Below are 19477 nucleotides of genomic sequence, written 5' to 3' on the forward strand. Positions count from 1 at the left end.
CTGAGGGGAGAAAATCTTCTGCCCCAGTCAGGAATCGAACCCAGGCCCCTGTGTGTGGCAATCCAATGCACTGACCATTCAGCTAATGGGGCAGACAACACACACAAACTGGACATCAGCGGGATGGAGGTGAGTAGTGTGGTCTGTTGAGTTGCGATTTGACCTCTTTTATACAGTGCAAGGCATTGGGAGCAGTGACACCCTGATGAGGCAGTGTGTGGAGGCAAGAGGTAGTTCTGTGATGTTTTGGTGGTATTTTTTCGTACCATTACTTGGAATCCCCCATTCGGGTTACTGTGAACATGAGCTGGGATGTTGATTTCAACACTGTGAGTGACTAAATGTCACCCTTTCCTCATAGCCATGATGAGAATGCTGTGGACACTCCCCTCTTTCAACACAATAACAGTTGTGTTCACTGGGTTTCACGCATATGTGCTTGGTTTGATGAAGACTTGGGGCCTTACTGCATTTCAGTTGGTGTACTAAATCATCTGATGGTAATCCCATAGAAACTGTGTGGGAAGGTTTGGAATAATGGGTGAAATGACAGTCAGCCTCCCCACATTTTGGTAGCTATACAGGATTTAACCATAACTGAGTGGCTTCAGTTAGGTATGTCACACCTGAAGAAACTTACAGGTTCTCTTCCTTGCAAAACTGGAGTGATTGTGAAAGCTATAAATGTTGTGCAGTATTAGCATTGTACTGTTTTGGGGGGTGACTAATTTTTTCCCCAGTATGCTAATGTAACATAAAGATGTGCCACATTCTCTTCATGACATCATTTTCATCATCTGCCAGTGCCATTATCAATTATGTAATTAAATCATTTTTAAGTATGCAGCACTTGACAAGAAAAAAGTGAGAGGTCATCCATATAAGTGTTAAAAGGAATCCATGAAACTTCGGTTACACTATAAGTCAGTTAGCTCTAAAGGCCATAATTGAACTAAATACCTAAGAATTACAATAACGAACAACTTAAATTGAAAGAAAATACATAGGAAATGTTGTGGGGAAGACAAACCAAAGGCTGTGTTTTATTGGCAGAAAACTTAGAAGATGCAGCAGATCTAGTAAAGAGACTGCCTGCACTGCATTTGTCCATCCTCTTCTGAAGTACTGCTGCACGGCGTCGGATCGTTACATGGTTCGATTAATGGAGCACATTGAGAAAGTTCAAAGAAGGGCAGCAAATTTTGTAGTATCGAGAAATATGGGAGAGAGTCATGGACATGATACAGGATTGGGGTGGACATCATTAAAACAAAGGTGTTTTTCACAGTCACAGTAACTTCTCACGAAATTTCAATCACCAACTTTCTCCTCTGAATGTGAAAATGTTTTGTTGACACTGACCTACATAGGGAGAAATGATCATCATAATAAAGTAAGGGAAATCAGAGCTTGCACGGAAAGGTATAGTTGTTGGTTTTTTCCACACATTGTTTTAGAATGGAATAACAGTTAATAATAGAGATATTATTCCTCTACTTGCAATGATTCATCAGCATGAAATTGAAGGCCTTGGTGGTGTTCTTCTAGTTTTGGAAAAAGATTAAAGTTAGATGGGACCAAGTCAGAACAGTGTGGAGGACGATCGACCGACAGTGATTTCCCTAAGCATCGGATTACAGCAGATTTCACTGTGCTCGTGTGTGATTTGGCATTGTCATGCTAAAGAAGAGGTTGGACGAACTCTTCAAATTCAAAAATCGATTACAGCATTCAGTTTCTCACACACCGACATAGTTACATTACATACTGCCATGCTGTACACTACAATCCGGAGCCCTCTAGTGGCACACAGTTACATTACATACTGCCATGCTGTACACTACAATTCGGAGCCCTCTAGTGGCAGAGGGTTGCAAATATGTAGACACAAAGAATAAAAGTGTAGAATGGTAACAACATTAATTTTATTTAAAAAATCATTGCAGGCGTACTTTTCAGTAAGCCCTTGTACAGCATTGCTCCAAATATGTTATAAAGTTCCCTCCAGAATTATAATTCCAAACAGAATGGAAAAGAACAGCTTTTGTATAGTGGAGCAATTCCTGCCACATAACAAACTGATTTTTATTCAATAGCTCAGCACGTGCAGACAGTCCCAGTATTTGATGAACATCTTAATATGCAGGTCCTGGTCTGAATGTCTTGTAGAATTTTGTGTCCACTGTGACTGCTAAATATGCAGCAGTACCCGCGATGTAGCCCCTTTCCCCTCTCTTTGTATATATACTAATGCTGATCATCGTGAATCTTTGTTAGCACTGAGTGATAAGATTCATACATTGGACCCACTTTATGTTGGGGCTGCTGATATTCAAGTCTACAATCCAAACTTCTTGATTTAGCGCTGTTTGAGTTACCATTGTCTTCTTTCCCTAAGCTCCTTAAACAAGGCCACAGCTGAATCCTTTCCCCATCTGCTCCTCAACACCTCCCCTTTTTTCAGCAAGTTCATGTTGATGGTTAATTTAATTGTTCTCTTTGACTTGTTGACAGGTCTCTATGTGCATGTGCATGAATCAGTGATGATTCCAAGACAAAACATTGTTAGTTATTTTGCTGTGCTAATGATTTGGTGTGAAATTTCTGAAAAATGTACTTCCCTGTATAACACCTTCGACATTTTCACATACTGACTGAATGTATGTTCCTATAATTTACACACAGTTTTTTTTCTGTTCCTTGCTGAGAAAAGGTAATACTTTACTGTAATATGAAATCTTTTTGAGAGAATATTAAGCAGATTGTTATAAAAAGCAATTTGACACTTCTGTAGTTTGTGAATACTTGGAGCAATTACTGATTCAGATTTCGACTATTGTACTTCACTTGTTGAAGCATTTGTGTGTGATAAAGGATTCTTTCAATTACAGGCTCATCAAATTCACAGGATTCATTTCCTGCAGCTGGTTCAAGTGGAGAAAATATTTTGATATTACAGTTAAGAGACTATTTCCCATATCTTCTGAGGAGTCCAGTTTGCACTGCTTTTGTACAATTTCCAGAGGCAAAAATCTGAAATTCTGATAAATTCGTAATGCACAATCTTCATTTTTTATAAACTCAGTATCAAAATACTATGTCACATGTAGATATCTGCTTCAGATTGCTGGGTAAATATTTCTCCCCTGCTGAGGTAGACCAGCAAGTTCTGGCAGGAATTGTTGCTTTTATATTTGTTATTTTAGGTGTGTGACCACTCTTTGGTGCCATTGAAGGGGGAGAAAGATAGGGTTATCATAATCTGAAAGTAAAGTGCTCCTCATGGGTAGGCATTTATTGATACTTTATTTTCTATTACATCTGTGCCTCATTTTGAGCTTAATTTGTAAAATATAGTATAATGTAAGAGATTGCTTTGCATTTTTGTGTTTATAATTTGCTTTGTTAGTAGCTATGGAGGCCATGAGAAAACATACTTTTAAGTTTGATCTTCCTTCTCTGCTTTTATCCATAAAACTCATAAGTTGATTTTGACTGCAACCTGTTGGTGGAATTTGTGACAGCAGTTGCTTATTGTGCTAGGTGTGGGGGTGCCGACGCAAGGTGCGGGGGATAACATTAGTGTTTCCAACCCTTTTGACGACGTGGCGACTGGGCAGAGACCCAATCCTTACTGCTCTTCTGGAGGCCCCTCTCGTCCCCAAGGTAACCCTCCCTAGATGTTCTTGGTCACATGCTTCAGTGTGAGTTTTCCTTTTGCTTTCTGTTTATTACTTTTTTTTCCATTTCACACGTCAGCATGAACTGACACTTTAATCTTCTAAGAAAACTAATTTCCTTGTTAATTTGCTTATATATGTTAGCTTGAGTGGCAAAAATTCATAAAGGAAATTGTGTTGTTTCCTAAAACATGGGAGGGAATGGGTGGCTAACTGTAGAATGGTTTCTGTGTGATTCTGTCCAGTGTTGTTGCTTGCTTGCTGGTTTACCTCTTTTTGTACTGTTTCTTCCCATAGATTTATTTCTTTGCACTTTTTTGAAAATTTTTTAATATGTTGAGCTGTTGTTGTTGTATTGAGTAATGATGTTTTAAATCCATGCATTTTGTATTTGTTTTTCTTCACTAATTTGTCTTTAAGTCTGTATACCCAGTCTGTGTGAAGTAAAGTAATTGTTGCATTATATGTAATTGATATTCAGTAAGTTGCTCATCTCAGTAATTCTTTTAATTTGCAATATATAGAATATCCAAATTACACTGATTACAATTTACTACAAATATAGTACAGTTTTGGAATGGTACTCTAGTTAATATGAATTTTTGCAGGAATTCAGCAAGGCTATCAAGGCCAGTCCGGGTACTCTCAGTATCCGGATCTGTATCCCCATAGTCGTGGACAACCAACGAATATGGGGCAGGAATTCAATCAGCAGTACTCTCCCAGCAGCTCATATCCACCTGCTCGGCCTATGTATCCTCCCTACGCTTCTGAGACTGAAAGGTTGGCTTCGAGTTCCTCAGTATATAAACCCATGTGCATGTACACTCCTGGAAATGGAAAAAAGAACACATTGACACCGGTGTGTCAGACCCACCATACTTGCTCCGGACACTGAGAGAGGGCTGTACAAGCAATGATCACACGCACGGCACAGCGGACACACCAGGAACCGCGGTGTTGGCCGTCGAATGGCGCTAGCTGCACAGCATTTGTGCACCGCCGCCGTCAGTGTCAGCCAGTTTGCCGTGGCATACGGAGCTCCATCGCAGTCTTTAACACTGGTAGCATGCCGCGACAGCGTGGACGTGAACCGTATGTGCAGTTGACGGACTTTGAGCGAGGGCGTATAGTGGGCATGCGGGAGGCCGGGTGGACGTACCGCCGAATTGCTCAACACGTGGGGCGTGAGGTCTCCACAGTACATCGATGTTGTCGCCAGTGGTCGGCGGAAGGTGCACGTGCCCGTCGACCTGGGACCGGACCGCAGCGACGCACGGATGCACGCCAAGACCGTAGGATCCTACGCAGTGCCGTAGGGGACCGCACCGCCACTTCCCAGCAAATTAGGGACACTGTTGCTCCTGGTGTATCGGCGAGGACCATTCGCAACCGTCTCCATGAAGCTGGGCTACGGTCCCACACACCGTTAGGCCGTCTTCCGCTCACGCTCCAACATAGTGCAGCCCGCCTCCAGTGGTGTCGCGGCAGGCGTGAATGGAGGGACGAATGGAGACGTGTCGTTTTCAGCGATGAGAGTCGCTTCTGCCTTGGTGCCAATGATGGTCGTATGCGTGTTTGGCGCCGTGCAGGTGAGCGCCACAATCAGGACTGCATACGACCGAGGCACACAGGGCCAACACCCGGCATCATGGTGTGGGGAGCGATCTCCTACACTGGCCGTACACCACTGGTGATCGTCGAGGGGACACTGAATAGTGCACGGTACATCCAAACCGTCATCGAACCCATCGTTCTACCATTCCTGGACCGGCAAGGGAACTTGCTGTTCCAACAGGACAATGCACGTCTGCATGTATCCCGTGCCACCCAACGTGCTCTAGAAGGTGTAAGTCAACTACCCTGGCCAGCAAGATCTCCGGATCTGTCCCCCATTGAGCATGTTTGGGACTGGATGAAGCGTCGTCTCACGCGGTCTGCACGTCCAGCACGAACGCTGGTCCAACTGAGGCGCCAGGTGGAAATGGCATGGCAAGCCGTTCCACAGGACTACATCCAGCATCTCTACGATCGTCTCCATGGGAGAATAGCAGCCTACATTGCTGCAAAAGGTGGATATACACTGTACTAGTGCCGACATTGTGCATGCTCTGTTGCGTGTGTCTATGTGCCTGTGGTTCTGTCAGTGTGATCATGTGATGTATCTGACCCCAGGAATGTGTCAATAAAGTTTCCCCTTCCTGGGACAATGAATTCACGGTGTTCTTATTTCAATTTCCAGGAGTGTATTTTATCATGGAGTGATCTGATATTGACTTCTTGTAATGTGTTGTCAGGATATGTATTGTTCTGTATTGTTCACTGACATGCATTTGTGACTAATTTTTGCTTCAGAATAATAGAAAAGAGAAGTACCACAGATCTCTGAAAGGTAAACATCCCTTAGTTGGAAACAACGAAGTATATGAGAGGACAGTGTAGTGAGGCAGCAGTCGTGAAACAATAGTGAGGGAGGGGGGGGGGGGGGATAGAATGGTAATAAAATTGCCCCATATTTGGAGGAGAGAAAAGTCAGATATTTTTGTTTGTGTTTATTTATTACTCTGGAGAACAGCCAGAGTGGTTCTTCCTGGAAAATGTTTATGTTTGGAGAAAGAAACTGCAGGTAATGTGTAATATTAATGAATGAATCTTGTGCAAGCTCCTGTGCAGTGGTGTAGTCATTCTCACCGGAGGATTACAAGTGTACTATTTGTGCTCTGTTCCTCTGCCATTTTCGCAGGGGAATGAAAAATGTGAACTCCACCACAACACATTTAAGCTGTGGTAAGTGGCTTACATAGAATTACCAACAAATGGAATATTGTCTGCACTGTTTGGTCTATGCTGAGGAAAAGTTGATGTTAAAATATTTCACATAATCAAAATTTGAATTGTTGCTGTAAGATGCTGCTTATATTTTACCATCTACTGTTTCTTCCCATAGATTTATTTCTTTGCACTTTTTTGAAATTTTTTTAGTATGTTGAGCTGTTGTTGTTGTATTGAGTAATGATGTTTTAACTCCATGCATTTTGTATTTGTTTTTCTTCACTAATTTGTATTTAAGTCTGTATACCCAGTCTGTGTGAAGTAAAGTAATTGTTGCATTGTTTTTTCTCCACTACAAATTTTTGCTTACAACATTCAAACTGTAATGTAACAACTGTAATATGAAGAGCAATCAAAGGAGCTGTCTCTGTTTACTGCTCTACAGTATTGTTTGATGTTCTTTTATTTCTGTATGGGGGAAGGGGGGGGGGGGAGAGGGAGAGAACTAGTGTGCAGATGGCATAAATGAATTTTGCATGAGAGTTCAGACTGACTGACATGAACCATGTAACAAAGGTTAAAAAAAGTATTTTATTTATGGTGCCGCAACATGAATTTTCTATTGACTCCCACTAGAAATAAAAATGTGACAAGCATTACATTGCAGACGTGGATTGAAAATACCACCACCACCACCACCACCAGGACCAGGACCATTCCTCTCCACAAGATAAGTTATGACTACATATTCTGGGATACAACAGTTGTGGCAGTCGCCAGGAGAATGTCAGTTCCCCCAACCCTTGTACTTTCTTCTTCTGTAATTGCCAATGCCAATTAGAATTCAGTCCAAGGCAGTAAATGCATACAGTTAACACAGTGTCAATTATGACATGGCTGTCATTCAGGCAGCACCATAAAAAACAACAGTTACTCAGGTGATACCTATCACTGACATGTATTATTTAGTAATACTATGCTTGATTCATTCAGTTGCTGTTAGTATGTCTTTCAAACTGTGTTGTGACTTTGAGTCACTTACGTAGTCACTGGATTAAATAATTGGCAAGGAGAATGTAGATTCCTCTTGAGTACTTCCTTGCTCATGTTTGTTAGCTAATGCTACTAAATTCCAGTACGCACAGAGGAAAATGAAAGGATCACATACGAGGTATTTAAGAATTTCATGCAATTTTAAAGAGAGTCCCAGAGGAGAAGAAATCGTGACCAGACAGCAGATTGCCACAGCAAAAGCATGTGCCTTTTCACCTTAGATACTATATAGAATATGTGCAGAAGTATACTGAATGGAAACGTATGATTGATATGGAACTTTGTCTCAGAATAAGGATATTATCAGGTACTGCCAGAAGTGAAGCTTTGAGGGCCGATCGTGATTCATGTTCAAGTAGTTCAGTTGCTAGAACACTTGGCCACAAAAGGTGACGGTTCAAGTCCTGGTTTAGTGTATGGCTCTAAACTGCCAAGAAGTTTCAAGTATATTAAGGAAAGAAGACTTGTGTTCATAATTTGCACAATTTCTAGAAAAAAACGTTTTTGATCTCGCTTTTTTAGAATTGTGTGATTGTTGTCCATATCCTATAAGCCACAAGTGGCATATCTCTTAATGTCTTAAATGCATGAAATGATTTCACAGGGGGCCTTCATTTGATAGACAGAATTGTAAAATTTTTGGGATTAAAATACATAAAGTGTGTTGATAAGGCTTACAATCCAAAGAAGAATCCAATGTTGGATCAAAAATTTTGTGTGTGTTGAAGACCTGATGTAACGACAGTCACATTTGGTAAGATTTGAAAGACAGTAGTAGTTTACAAGTGTTTGCCATGAAAGGAAACAGACATTTTTGCAGTCTTTGTTATTTCAGTTGCACTTAGACAATAAATGTATATTGTTATTTGTATTTATTATTGAAGTGTGATTGAAATAGATGAGACTTTGAACAAATTGTCAATAAGTGCTTTGCAAGATACAACTAACTGAAGAAATGTGCAAAATTAATACTCCTTTCCAACAAATTCAATCTTTATCATGAGGAGGTGAGTGCAAGAAGAGGTTACATCCAGAAATTACACATGCGGAATGAATTTAAAATGTGCAGAGTTTGCTCCAGGAAGTGATTGATCTTGTAACTGTGGGAGATGTGTTCAAGTGAAAGGCTTACACCACACTGAAAATTTGCACAGTCAGAAGAAAGTTCTGTAGACAGTGTTACCACTGATCTGAATGACTTCTCTGATACTGAATTTTAAGATATGTTCTAAAGTTAATCAAAACATGGTAATTGCTGTTATATTATTTATTCCCTTTCTTGCTACAAAGCTGTAAAACCTTATCTCTTGCATCTTTGCTGTCCAGAAATTTTCAGAGAAATACATTTTATCTGTTGACATGTAATGTATACAGAAATTAGAGGACTTCTATCCTTTTGTTGGTATGTCATCTCATTGCAAATGGATAATTGTGTACTGTAATCCCACATAGTTAATGTTAAACTCTTGCCTTTGTTTTTGCCTCTGAGCAGTAATCTTGATAGGTGTATCTCAGAACAGGGAGCCACTGTAAAGTACAGGGTAATTACCATTTGAATTCCATTTTCGAAATGATGTAAATTTAAAAAAAAAAAAAAAATGAACCATTGCTCAGAATGACATCTTATATCAATAAAACATTATTGAAGAAGGGGGAAACGTTATTTTTTTTGGGGGGGGGGGGGGGGGGGTTGAAAATTTTACCACTAGGCAGCACCTTAAGCGTCATAATGTAAGTGATTTTGGCTACTAACAAAAGATGAATCGCAATATGACAGCCATGATGTTAGTTGCATATGAAACCAACCATACTATGTAATGATGGCAGAAGTTTGGCATTCAATAGTTGTGGTACTTTAAGTTAGCAAAGCCCATCCACTGTGACATGGTTGTTTATTTTATTTATTTATTTATTTATTTATTTATTTATCTCTTGTTCCGGTGATCCATGTTGTGACAGTATCACAGGATATGGAACGTGTCAATTTTACAAGCTTTTGGCCAGAATTTATGGTAATACATAAAACAAAACAAAAACAGTAAACAGTAACTTAGGTCCCACTACAAAAAAATACATTTTAGATATAGATAGAGATTACAAAACAAAAAACAGTGAACAGTAACTTAGGTCCCACTACAAAAATACATTTTAGAGAGAGATAAAGATTACAAAATAATAAGTGTTACAAAGAAATAAATATTGCAAAATATATGTTCACAATAAAAATATTCGGTATTACAAACACAAATTTGGGCATTTCACAATACAAGAGATGTTAAACACTGTAGTTCAGGAACTCTTCTAATGTATAAAATGATCCTTGCAATAGGAACTGCCTTAAGGTTTTTTTGAACAGGAGATCATCATCTATCAAACACTTAATTCTTGAAGGGAGGGCATTAAAAATCTTACAGCCACTGAAATGGACTCCTTTCTGCACCATACTTAGATTTGGCTGTTCATAGTGGATATCATGTTTCCTTCTAGTATTGTGACTGTGATATGCACTATTCAGCTTAAAGATGGATTTTTCTTTCCTTATGAAGCACATCAATGAGAATATATATTGCGCAGTGGATGTAAGTATTTCAAGCTTCTTAAAAAGATTCCTGCATGTGGCTCTAGGATTGACTCCACACATGATCCTTATGGCTCTTTTTTGTACACACAGTACTTTTTTAGCCAGTGGCTGATTTCCCCAAAATATAATTCCAAATGCCATAATTGCATGAAAGTAACCATAATATGCTGACTTCATGGTTTCCATATTTCTATAAGAAGAAACAATGCGCAATGCATATGTTGCTGAACTTAGTCTTTTGCACAGATCCACGATGTGGCTGGACCAATTCAGTTTGCTATCAATATGCAAGCCTAGGTATTTTGAGGAATCTACCCTGTTCATTGTCTGCTCACCTACCTTTACAAATATTTCCTCATCTTTGGATGTTTTGTGGAACTGAATGTAGTTTGTTTTACAGTAATTTAAAATAAGACCATTAATGTTGAACCAGTTCACCGTTTCATTTAAAATCTTATTTGCCGTTACCTCAAGCTTATCTTCCGAATTATCAATAAGTAGTGTAGTGTCATCCGCGAAAATGGTGAATCTACAATATTCCGTAGAGAGAGGAAGATCATTTATAAATATAATAAAAAGTAGGGGGCCCAGAACTGAGCCCTGCGGCACTCCACATGAGATGGTACCCCATTCTGAAGATATAGGGACACCAACTTGACTATCTACTACAACTTTTTGTTTTCTGTTTGACAGATATGAGTCGAGCCATTTCCCTGCTGCACCACTTATACCGAGATGTGCAGCTTTTTGTAAAAGAATTTGGTGATTTACACAGTCAAATGCTTTTGTTAGGTCACAAAATATGCCAATCACTTTCAGTTTTTTGTTGATAGATTCCAAGAGTTTGCCAGTAAATGCAAATATTGCATCTTCTGTTGACAAACCTTTCTGAAACCCAAATTGACTTTTGCTGAAGCTATTGTGTTCACTGAGATGCTTAACTATCCTGGCATGCATTAGTTTCTCTAAAACTTTCGAAAAGCTTGTCAGTAGTGATATTGGCCTATAGTTAGCAGTATCCGTCTTATCCCCCTTCTTATACAGCGGTTTTACAACTGCATACTTAAGCCTCTCAGGAACTATTCCTTGCTTAAGTGATGCATCAAAAATGTGGCAAAGGACTTTACTTACATGGCTGGAGCAGTATTTTAATAATTTGTTAGAAATGTTGTCAATTCCAGCAGAGTTTTTACTTTTCAGGGATTTAATAACTCTTTCAATTTCTTGAACAGTGACTGTTTTTACCTTCATGTGTTGCACTAAACCAGGTACTCTAGCTTTCAAAAGATTGATGGCTTGCTTCATGGACCCTTGTAAACCTATTTTTTCTGTTACTGTTAAAAAATTGTAGTTGAATGTGTCTGCAACTGTTTTTGGATCGCTAACAAGATTACCCTCACTTTTGATTTGGATATTTTCACTACAAACTGCATTTTTCCCGGTTTCCTTCTTTACAAATTTCCAGATAGTTTTTACTTTATTGCTTGAGTTGTCAATTTCTGCCTTCAAGCACATGTTCTTTGCTGCCTGAATTGTCTTATTCAGAACTTTACTGTAGATTTTATAGTGTGTAATCCTACTGTTATCATTTGAACTCCTGGCTGCAGCATATAGTTCTCTTCTTGTTTTACAAGAGATTTTGATGCCTTTAGTAATCCAAGGCTTGTTTCCAGATTTGCACAGGTTTTCTCTCACTGATTTTTTAGGAAATGCTTCTTCAAAAAGGCTTGTAACTTCATTGATAAATATATTAAATTTTGAATTAACACCAACTGTAGCATATACAGGAGACCAGTCCACAAGCCGTAATTGCTGATTAAAGGTTTCAGTGGTGTGTCTGTTTATAATCCTAAATGTTTTCCAAATGAAATTTTCTTTTCTTCGTACATTCATTTGGTTTAGAGTGAGGAATTGCCCTTCATGATCAGAGAGACCATTTATAATATTTTTCATGGTTAAATTATTGCAAATATCCTTATCTACAAATACATTATCTATTAAAGTGCTAGAGCTGGCAGTTACTCTAGTTGGAGTGTTCACAAGTGGTACTAAATTGTAACAGTACATTAAATGTTCAAAATCTGTCTTGTTTCTATTTTCTGTTAAAAGGTCCACATTGAAGTCACCCATAACAATGATAGATTTAGTTTTCCTACATAGGTGGACCAGAAGTGATTCAGTTTGTCTTAGAAATACATTTAGATTTCCAGCAGGTGCCCTGTAAACAGCCAGAACAATAACAGTTGCACTATCTGCTGTTAACTCAATGCCACACACCTCAAAATGTTGTTCATCACAGTATTTGCTTAAATCTAGGGATTTATACACTATATTATTTTTTATAAATATTGCAACACCACCTTTTTCCATAACAGATCTACAGTAATGAGTAGCTAAACTAAAGTTCTCAATCTGTATCATGTGGATCCCATTCTTAACGTGATGTTCTGAGAAACACAGTATATCAGGCTCACTTTCACACTCGTCTTTTAAATTTATTAGCAACTGGTCTATTTTATTCTTGAGGCTACATATATTTTGGTGGAATAAAGACAAAGTTTGATTTTTCCTCACCTCTGCATTTGCGTGATGTTTGCTAGGAATGGCTTTTTTCAGTACATTAGTTGAGAGTATTGCTTGGGGTGTGGAAAACTCATATTGAACACACGAGAGAGATGCTTCACGCAACTTTGAATCCTCATCTCTCGTGTTACTCACCATAAAAAACGCTGAGTTTGTTTTCTGTTGCGTGTAGGACGGGCAATAGTTACCGCTGAATATGTTGTTTTAGCTGTTGGTTCCGCCACTGACGATTCTGCTGCTTTTGAGGATGCTTCTTCTTCTTTTGCTGAGACTGGTCCCATACCGGTACATGGAATTTTTCTGTTCGCTCTCTCTCTGTTCGCAATGATTTCTTTTATCATTTTACATACAACGTTTTTTCCTTCATAATTTAGATGCATTCCGTGTTTGGTATGCTGGCATCTGTCCAATTTGCCTATATCAAGGACGCTACATTTTCCAAACAAAGAACACATCTGTTTTATTTTAATGTTAGTTTTACGAATTTCTTTATTTACACACGAGTGATACATTAGATCATATCTGTGTGGTAATGTTGCAACTATCGTATTTTTTTGTTTACTGCGTTCCAGGAATTTCTTTAGTTCAGTGAGACAGTTATTTGCTTCGTTTTTCGCAACATCATTTGCGCCCGCTATACACACGACATAGTCATTTTTTCCCGACATTTTGTCTTGTAAATCAACACCAATAATGTTTTTTGCTGTTGCTCCTGGCTTCACAAAACCTGTTGCGTCGTATTTCGTCTTTTCTTTGAATAGTCTCGTCATTTTTCTGCCGTGACTGTCCGTTAAAAATAATACATTACTTTCGTCTTTGCACTGTTGTACGTTTTGATCGATAGTGTCTTTCTCATTACTTCGTGCAATAGATGCCCCATTATTATGTACAATAGAGGGCATGCTCAATATCGCACCTTTATTGTTTGTGTTAATGCTGAACTCAGAGCCTGTATCACCATTCTGATTACAAAGTTTGTTCAAAAGTTCAAGTACTATGTCGGATGGGAAAAATTGGTTTTTAACTGTCCAGAGACCAGAAACTGCATAAAAAGCAACAACGACATCTGGTTTTAGTTTTCACAAGGCCAAGAAATGGCATAAAAAGCATGTCTTAAGACTGGCGCAAGATGTGTTCAATTTGCTGTCCACCGTTTCCTGCCACAAGTTGAAATCTAAAAATGGCATGTTGCACAACAGATTGGAGTGTCTCATGGTTCACGTTCAGAATGTGGTGCTCAATGTGTGCATTCATATCAGCTGTGTTTGTTATCAGAGCACTAAACACTATCTTTCAGGTTACCCCACAGACAGAAGTCACATAGATAAAGATCAAATTATCTGAACATCCAGGCTGTAGGGAAATGACAGCTGATAATTCTAGCATTTCCAAAGTGCCTCTGCAGCATCTTCATCACTGACTGTGCAATATGCAGAGGAGCACCACCTTGCATTCAGTGTTTAACTGTGATGGCACAGGTAACAGGCCCTGCAGGACCCATCTCCTCAGAAAATATGGTCTTTATATTATCAACCTGCACCATGCAGTTACTGTTGCAGATTGAAGCAGTAACGGATGTGTGAGCAGATTTCCCGTCGACCATATTCTGCAATTCTGTGTATTTTCATGTCCTTGTAGTTGGAAATGGGTTTTGTCTGTGTGCAGAATGTTCTATGGCCATTCATTGTCCACTTTCGTGCAAGTAAGAACACTAGAGAAAACGTTTTTGTTATTGGTAAGTCAGCATGAAGCAAATCCTGAAGATTGGTAAAATTGTGGATAGCAATGCAGGATGTTTTGTAAAAATTTATTCACCATGCTCACATTCATGTCCAAAGTTTGGGCAATTCCCCATGCACTGCATGTTTACACACCACCTTGTGACCTCTCCTGCAATGCTGTGGTCACTTCTACTGATGTTTGATCAGTTGTTTTTCTCCCTGTGCCACACTTTACTACAGAAGAACCTGTCTTTTTGAATTTTATAATAATTTTCTCCAGAACCTTGGCAAAAATTGGACCAATGCCTACTTTTGTACCCTTCAGCACCTGGAACTTTCTGCAAAGCAGCTGACACACCAAGCGAGATGGCACAATGGCTAGCACACTGGACTCTCATTTGGGAGGACAATGGTTAAATCCCGCATCTGGCCATCCAGATTTAGGTTTTCTGTGATTTCTCCAAATCGCTACAGGCAAATGCCGGGATGTTTCCTTTGAAAGGACATGGCCGACTTCCTTCCCCATCCTTCCCTAATCCAATGAGACCGAAGACCTCGCTGTCTGGTCTCCTCCCCCAAACAACCCAACTCAGCCCAACTGGCACACATCACTGTTCTTGTAGAAGAGCTTTACCAGTATCATGCAATACTGCTTTGAGACATGCATGCCGAGCATCTCAGGTTCAAAATTAGGAACAGCTGTTACCCTGTGTCTTTTATTTTGCTTATTCTGCCACTTTCAGTCCCATCTAGTCATAATTTTTTATTCATAACATTTTCCCCTTGTTCAATAATAATCTGTACAAATTTGGTTAGGTTTTTACTGAGTTTTGAAACTGGTACTTCAATCATTATCACCCTGCATATACTCTTTGAGGCTTCTGAATTAATACATACATTTATAGCAAACTAGGAAAACAGTCAGTGCCATTTTGATGATGATTTGTGAAAATGATGAAATTGTCTGTATGTATGGGAAAATCCAAACCTAATGACAACTCTACAATCAGTTGCATGAAACCAAGTTGCATTGTGAAGGGTACTTTCATTTATATGCTTCAGTTGTTAAAGATGGCAATGTGAATCCCGGTGAATTGAGCAAAATGGTCACACTACTGGCCACATTTATAGGTAGTCCACAGCACATGCATGGGTACGCACAAGATGCAATAACGCATGTTTGTGCATAGGCCCACACAGATCTTTTTAAATCACATGCACATGAAATCCTACACAAGATAAAATAAAAGAACTTTTGTTAACTAGTCAATTGTCATTGGATCATCATTATATTTCTCCAAGGCTGTAAACAAAAATTGAAATCTTCAGTGGATTTCATTTCCCAGCATCACGGTTTTGAAGAGAAATGCTGTTGGTTGTTTTCCATTTAATGGCAAAATATAATTGTCACATGTAAACATTTTGCCTTAGTTGACAGAAAAGATCTCTCAATGTCAGGTTGATAGTGTCATCTCTGCAGAAACAGCAGGTATCACCAGTGATCAGGACTTCTTTGAAGTTGTCACCAAAATGTTATTTATGGTCCATGTGGCTTATTCAACAACCATTCTCCATGCAAATCTAATGGGAAATGAATGAGATGATACCTAGGAGCATTACTTGCTGAGACTGACTACCAGTGGCAGTGAAGGATATCCACTGTAACACGACACTCCACTGAAGATGGCTGCAAATCCATCACTTAAAAAGTATGAAACAATGATGCTGAACTCTGTAATTGTTGGGCGTTTCTGTACTCGCCATTACTCTCAAAAACATATAAAGCACTCATCAGTGTCGAGTATTGCAATTCAGGGAAACTGATAAAGTACATTTGCAAATATCTCAATGGAGGAAATGATATGGCAATTTTTGGAGCAGGAAATGCAACAGCACCTATAAATGGAATCGACCACTATCAACTGGAATGGTACATTAGTAGGAATGAAATAGTATGGTGCATTTTATCATTTCCAATCCATGAACAATGTCAAATAGTTACTCATTTGACAGTGCACCTTGAAAATTGACAGTGTGTGTACTTCACAATGGAAAATGCATGTGCAAGAGCATTATCATGTTTGCCAACAATGTTAACTGTGTTTTTTTCAATGTGTGAGGATGTTACATGCATAAGACAGTAATCTGAAGTGCCGACATGTTATTCACAGAATGCATCAGAAAACAAGTTTAAACAATACAAACAGTGCAAAGCAGTTTCAAGACATCCCAATTTAGGTTTGATTGACATCTTAGGCCATCAGTACACCATTCACCAGACAATGCAGCATGCTGTTACTTGCAATTACTGTCAATTAGTCTACATGGCCCGACAACCTTCCAAAAACTGGGAATTGTAATTGGTCACGTATGTGTGTGTTTCAAGTGTGCAATGCTTGCCAGGAACTAAATTTTGGAAAATCCACCAGTTATCCCATGTAAAACAGCCATTGATGACATTAACTCATGTCTCAAATCATCAGTTTTATTACAACATTTACAGACATTGATTTCTGAAGACCAATTAACATATGCAATTACGACATGAAGCATCTGCTGGACATTTGCAAAACAGTTGTTGGATACTAGAATGTTTAAATAGCAATTGATGAATTTGCACAACTTTATGCATTGTCAACAAACTTCTATAAAATCACAGCAGCTACAGATGAACTGATTCACTAAGTTCTACCAAATATCACACAGAATCACAAAAATCACTAGTTGCTCATGCAAGTGCTACATTAACAGACAATACCAATGATGTCAGTGCCATCAATTCCTGCATCTAAAATGAAACACCAGGTAGAGTGACAACATATGAGTCCATTGATACCGTAATGAATCAAGAAAAAGCTCTTAATTATTCAACTCGATTTGCCAGGCATTCCACGACACATTTCAACATTGAAAAGTGGCATGCCTATCATTCTTCTGTGGAACATAAATCCACCACTACTTTGCAACAGCACCAGGGTTGCAGTGAAAAAGATGTTGAACAATATCATCAAAGCTTCAGTTTGAAGTGGAAAATTTACAGGAGAAGATGCACTGTTGCCACACATCCCAATGATTCTCTAATGGACATGCCATTCAAACTGAAATGTTTGTAGTTTGTGTTGTGACTTGCATTTTCTGTGACCATCAACAAAATACAGGGAAAATTGCTATGAGTGTATGGACTAAATTTGGGAAATTCGTGCTTCTTATGCATACAGCTGTATGTGACATGCCCACACTTTTGGAAACCTTGTGATTTATTTGTTCATACATCAGACGCAAAAGGCAGAGATCCAGCACACAGTTATAAGGATCAGTGCATAGTCTGTTGCAGAGTGAAAATTCATTCTGAAAGTAACTGGCTTGTTTTATATAATATTCCATTTGTTTTGTGGTGAAAAATTGTCATGGATTTGGTACTCATTTTTTTTTGCCTGTATTCATTTGATTGACCTGAGGGCTTTAAATAAGAAAATTCATTATTAGTTGCTTTGCTTTAGGGTATTTTGAGTCTGTAACTTACCAAGTTCAGATAGCAGACATAATTTCAGTGGGACAGTTATTCCGTGTATAGTTATTTAGTTTTGTTCTGCACTTAAGTACTTGTTTATGTGATATGTTTATGTGTATGCTACAGTTGCTGATCAACCCTGTGTTCACTATGTTGTTTGTGACACCTTTTAGTTACAGATTATCATGCCTGCAACCTTCGACCTTGCTCAAAGAACTTCTTGCAATTTCTGCCATCTCTCTCATGTGTCTGTTAACAAACATTTTAAATCATTTTGTGGATGTTATATTTATGATGTAATAATTAATGGCTCTGGACCTTAAAATTCTTTTTATTGGAACTTAAAGCCTTACAGTGGAACATTTGCTGTGGGCACTTTAACATTCAAATTCTGAGCTGTTCACTTGGACACTTGCTTGCAACTTAAGGAGATAGTTAAGGACAATACATTGTGACAAATAGATCATTATTAACACTTTCAAGATTGGTCTCTCAGGTCTATCTCAGACTATCCACACTATCATTTTTAGAGGATTTCTGAAAACTTGCTTCTTTGGAACAATAAAATAAATACGTTGAATTATTCCATAAAAATCTAGACATTTGTTTATTGAAATATATGTAAAGATTTATTGTATTCTATCTTATCAAATGAAAACATGGATTATCTGTATTAAAATACCATGTTTATGTCATCTGAAAAAAGAAACGCATCATACACATTACATGTATTTTGTCTGTGTGTGATACATTTTGAAACAGTTTAGCATCTAGAGAGCTCCACAACTCAGACAACATACCACAAGAAAGTGTATCTCCATGGGGATTTACACCTCTGTTGTCTGATTACTTTGTTACACTCTATAAAATCAAGGTTTGGATTCACCTTCTTTTGGGATAAAACTGACTGCTAGTTCCAGAAGAAAATTTGCTAATTTGTATTTTTTCCTTTCAACATTGATTCCTGGTTTCCTAATACCAGATAAAAAGTACTAGCAGCACTGATCATAAAAAGGTGAAAGAATAATTTTTCCCAACATTTCAGCTGTTTTCTTTTGAATGGCTAATGTGCTGTTATCTGGTCTGATCTGTCAACACCTTTCTTGTAAATATTATAGTGCAGCAAACTGTTGAATCTGCTGGAAGTAGCACAACTACTCAAGTGAACGCTGTGTGACAGGTTAGCAGCTTCAATGTGTCTCCTTTATTAGTCCCGTTTTACATACAACAGGCGTTTCCTTCTGCTTGGAATTATTTCAGCTCTTTTTCGGTTTTTGTTTGATAGTGCTTTGCGGAAACTTGCTGTTTACCGTACAAGTAACAACTGGTGTTACATCTTTATTTGTACAGAAACATTGAAGCTGCTGGCACAATATAAAAGGAAGAACATACAGAGTGAATATGAATGTGTAAAGTTTCACCTGCAAGTAATATTTCAACATAGTAGCATACTGACTATGTGCTTGCTTTCTGACTGACTCATAGCAGCAGACCCAGTTATTATCTGTATATATTAGTTACTGAATATGTAAATGAGCCATTTATTGGTAAATGAATGTAAGTGTATGGTATGTAC

At 38.5% G+C, this 19477-nt stretch overlaps 1 protein-coding gene across 1 annotated transcript in view; it reads left to right on the forward strand.

Moving 5' to 3' along the window:
- LOC126470837 (uncharacterized) overlaps positions 1 to 19477 on the forward strand; it is a 65383-nt gene that overhangs the window by 17562 nt on the left and 28344 nt on the right. Inside the window, exons 7-28 of the mRNA XM_050098853.1 lie at positions 2204 to 2315; positions 2364 to 2613; positions 2892 to 2995; positions 3086 to 3206; positions 3410 to 3484; positions 4289 to 4482; positions 6036 to 6101; positions 6256 to 6306; positions 6424 to 6467; positions 7446 to 7450; positions 7569 to 7623; positions 7727 to 7812; positions 8110 to 8220; positions 8958 to 9046; positions 13044 to 13139; positions 15296 to 15356; positions 15453 to 15521; positions 17891 to 17958; positions 18028 to 18197; positions 18664 to 18775; positions 18884 to 18916; positions 19113 to 19328. Of these exons, the coding sequence (XP_049954810.1) occupies positions 2204 to 2315; positions 2364 to 2613; positions 2892 to 2995; positions 3086 to 3206; positions 3410 to 3484; positions 4289 to 4482; positions 6036 to 6101; positions 6256 to 6306; positions 6424 to 6467; positions 7446 to 7450; positions 7569 to 7623; positions 7727 to 7812; positions 8110 to 8220; positions 8958 to 9046; positions 13044 to 13139; positions 15296 to 15356; positions 15453 to 15521; positions 17891 to 17958; positions 18028 to 18197; positions 18664 to 18775; positions 18884 to 18916; positions 19113 to 19328 (2188 nt within the window). The remainder of the gene's footprint in view (positions 1 to 2203; positions 2316 to 2363; positions 2614 to 2891; positions 2996 to 3085; positions 3207 to 3409; positions 3485 to 4288; positions 4483 to 6035; positions 6102 to 6255; positions 6307 to 6423; positions 6468 to 7445; positions 7451 to 7568; positions 7624 to 7726; positions 7813 to 8109; positions 8221 to 8957; positions 9047 to 13043; positions 13140 to 15295; positions 15357 to 15452; positions 15522 to 17890; positions 17959 to 18027; positions 18198 to 18663; positions 18776 to 18883; positions 18917 to 19112; positions 19329 to 19477) is intronic.

The sequence above is a fragment of the Schistocerca serialis genome, chromosome 3 (assembly GCF_023864345.2).
Source record: "Schistocerca serialis cubense isolate TAMUIC-IGC-003099 chromosome 3, iqSchSeri2.2, whole genome shotgun sequence".
Taxonomy (NCBI): domain Eukaryota; kingdom Metazoa; phylum Arthropoda; class Insecta; order Orthoptera; family Acrididae; genus Schistocerca; species Schistocerca serialis.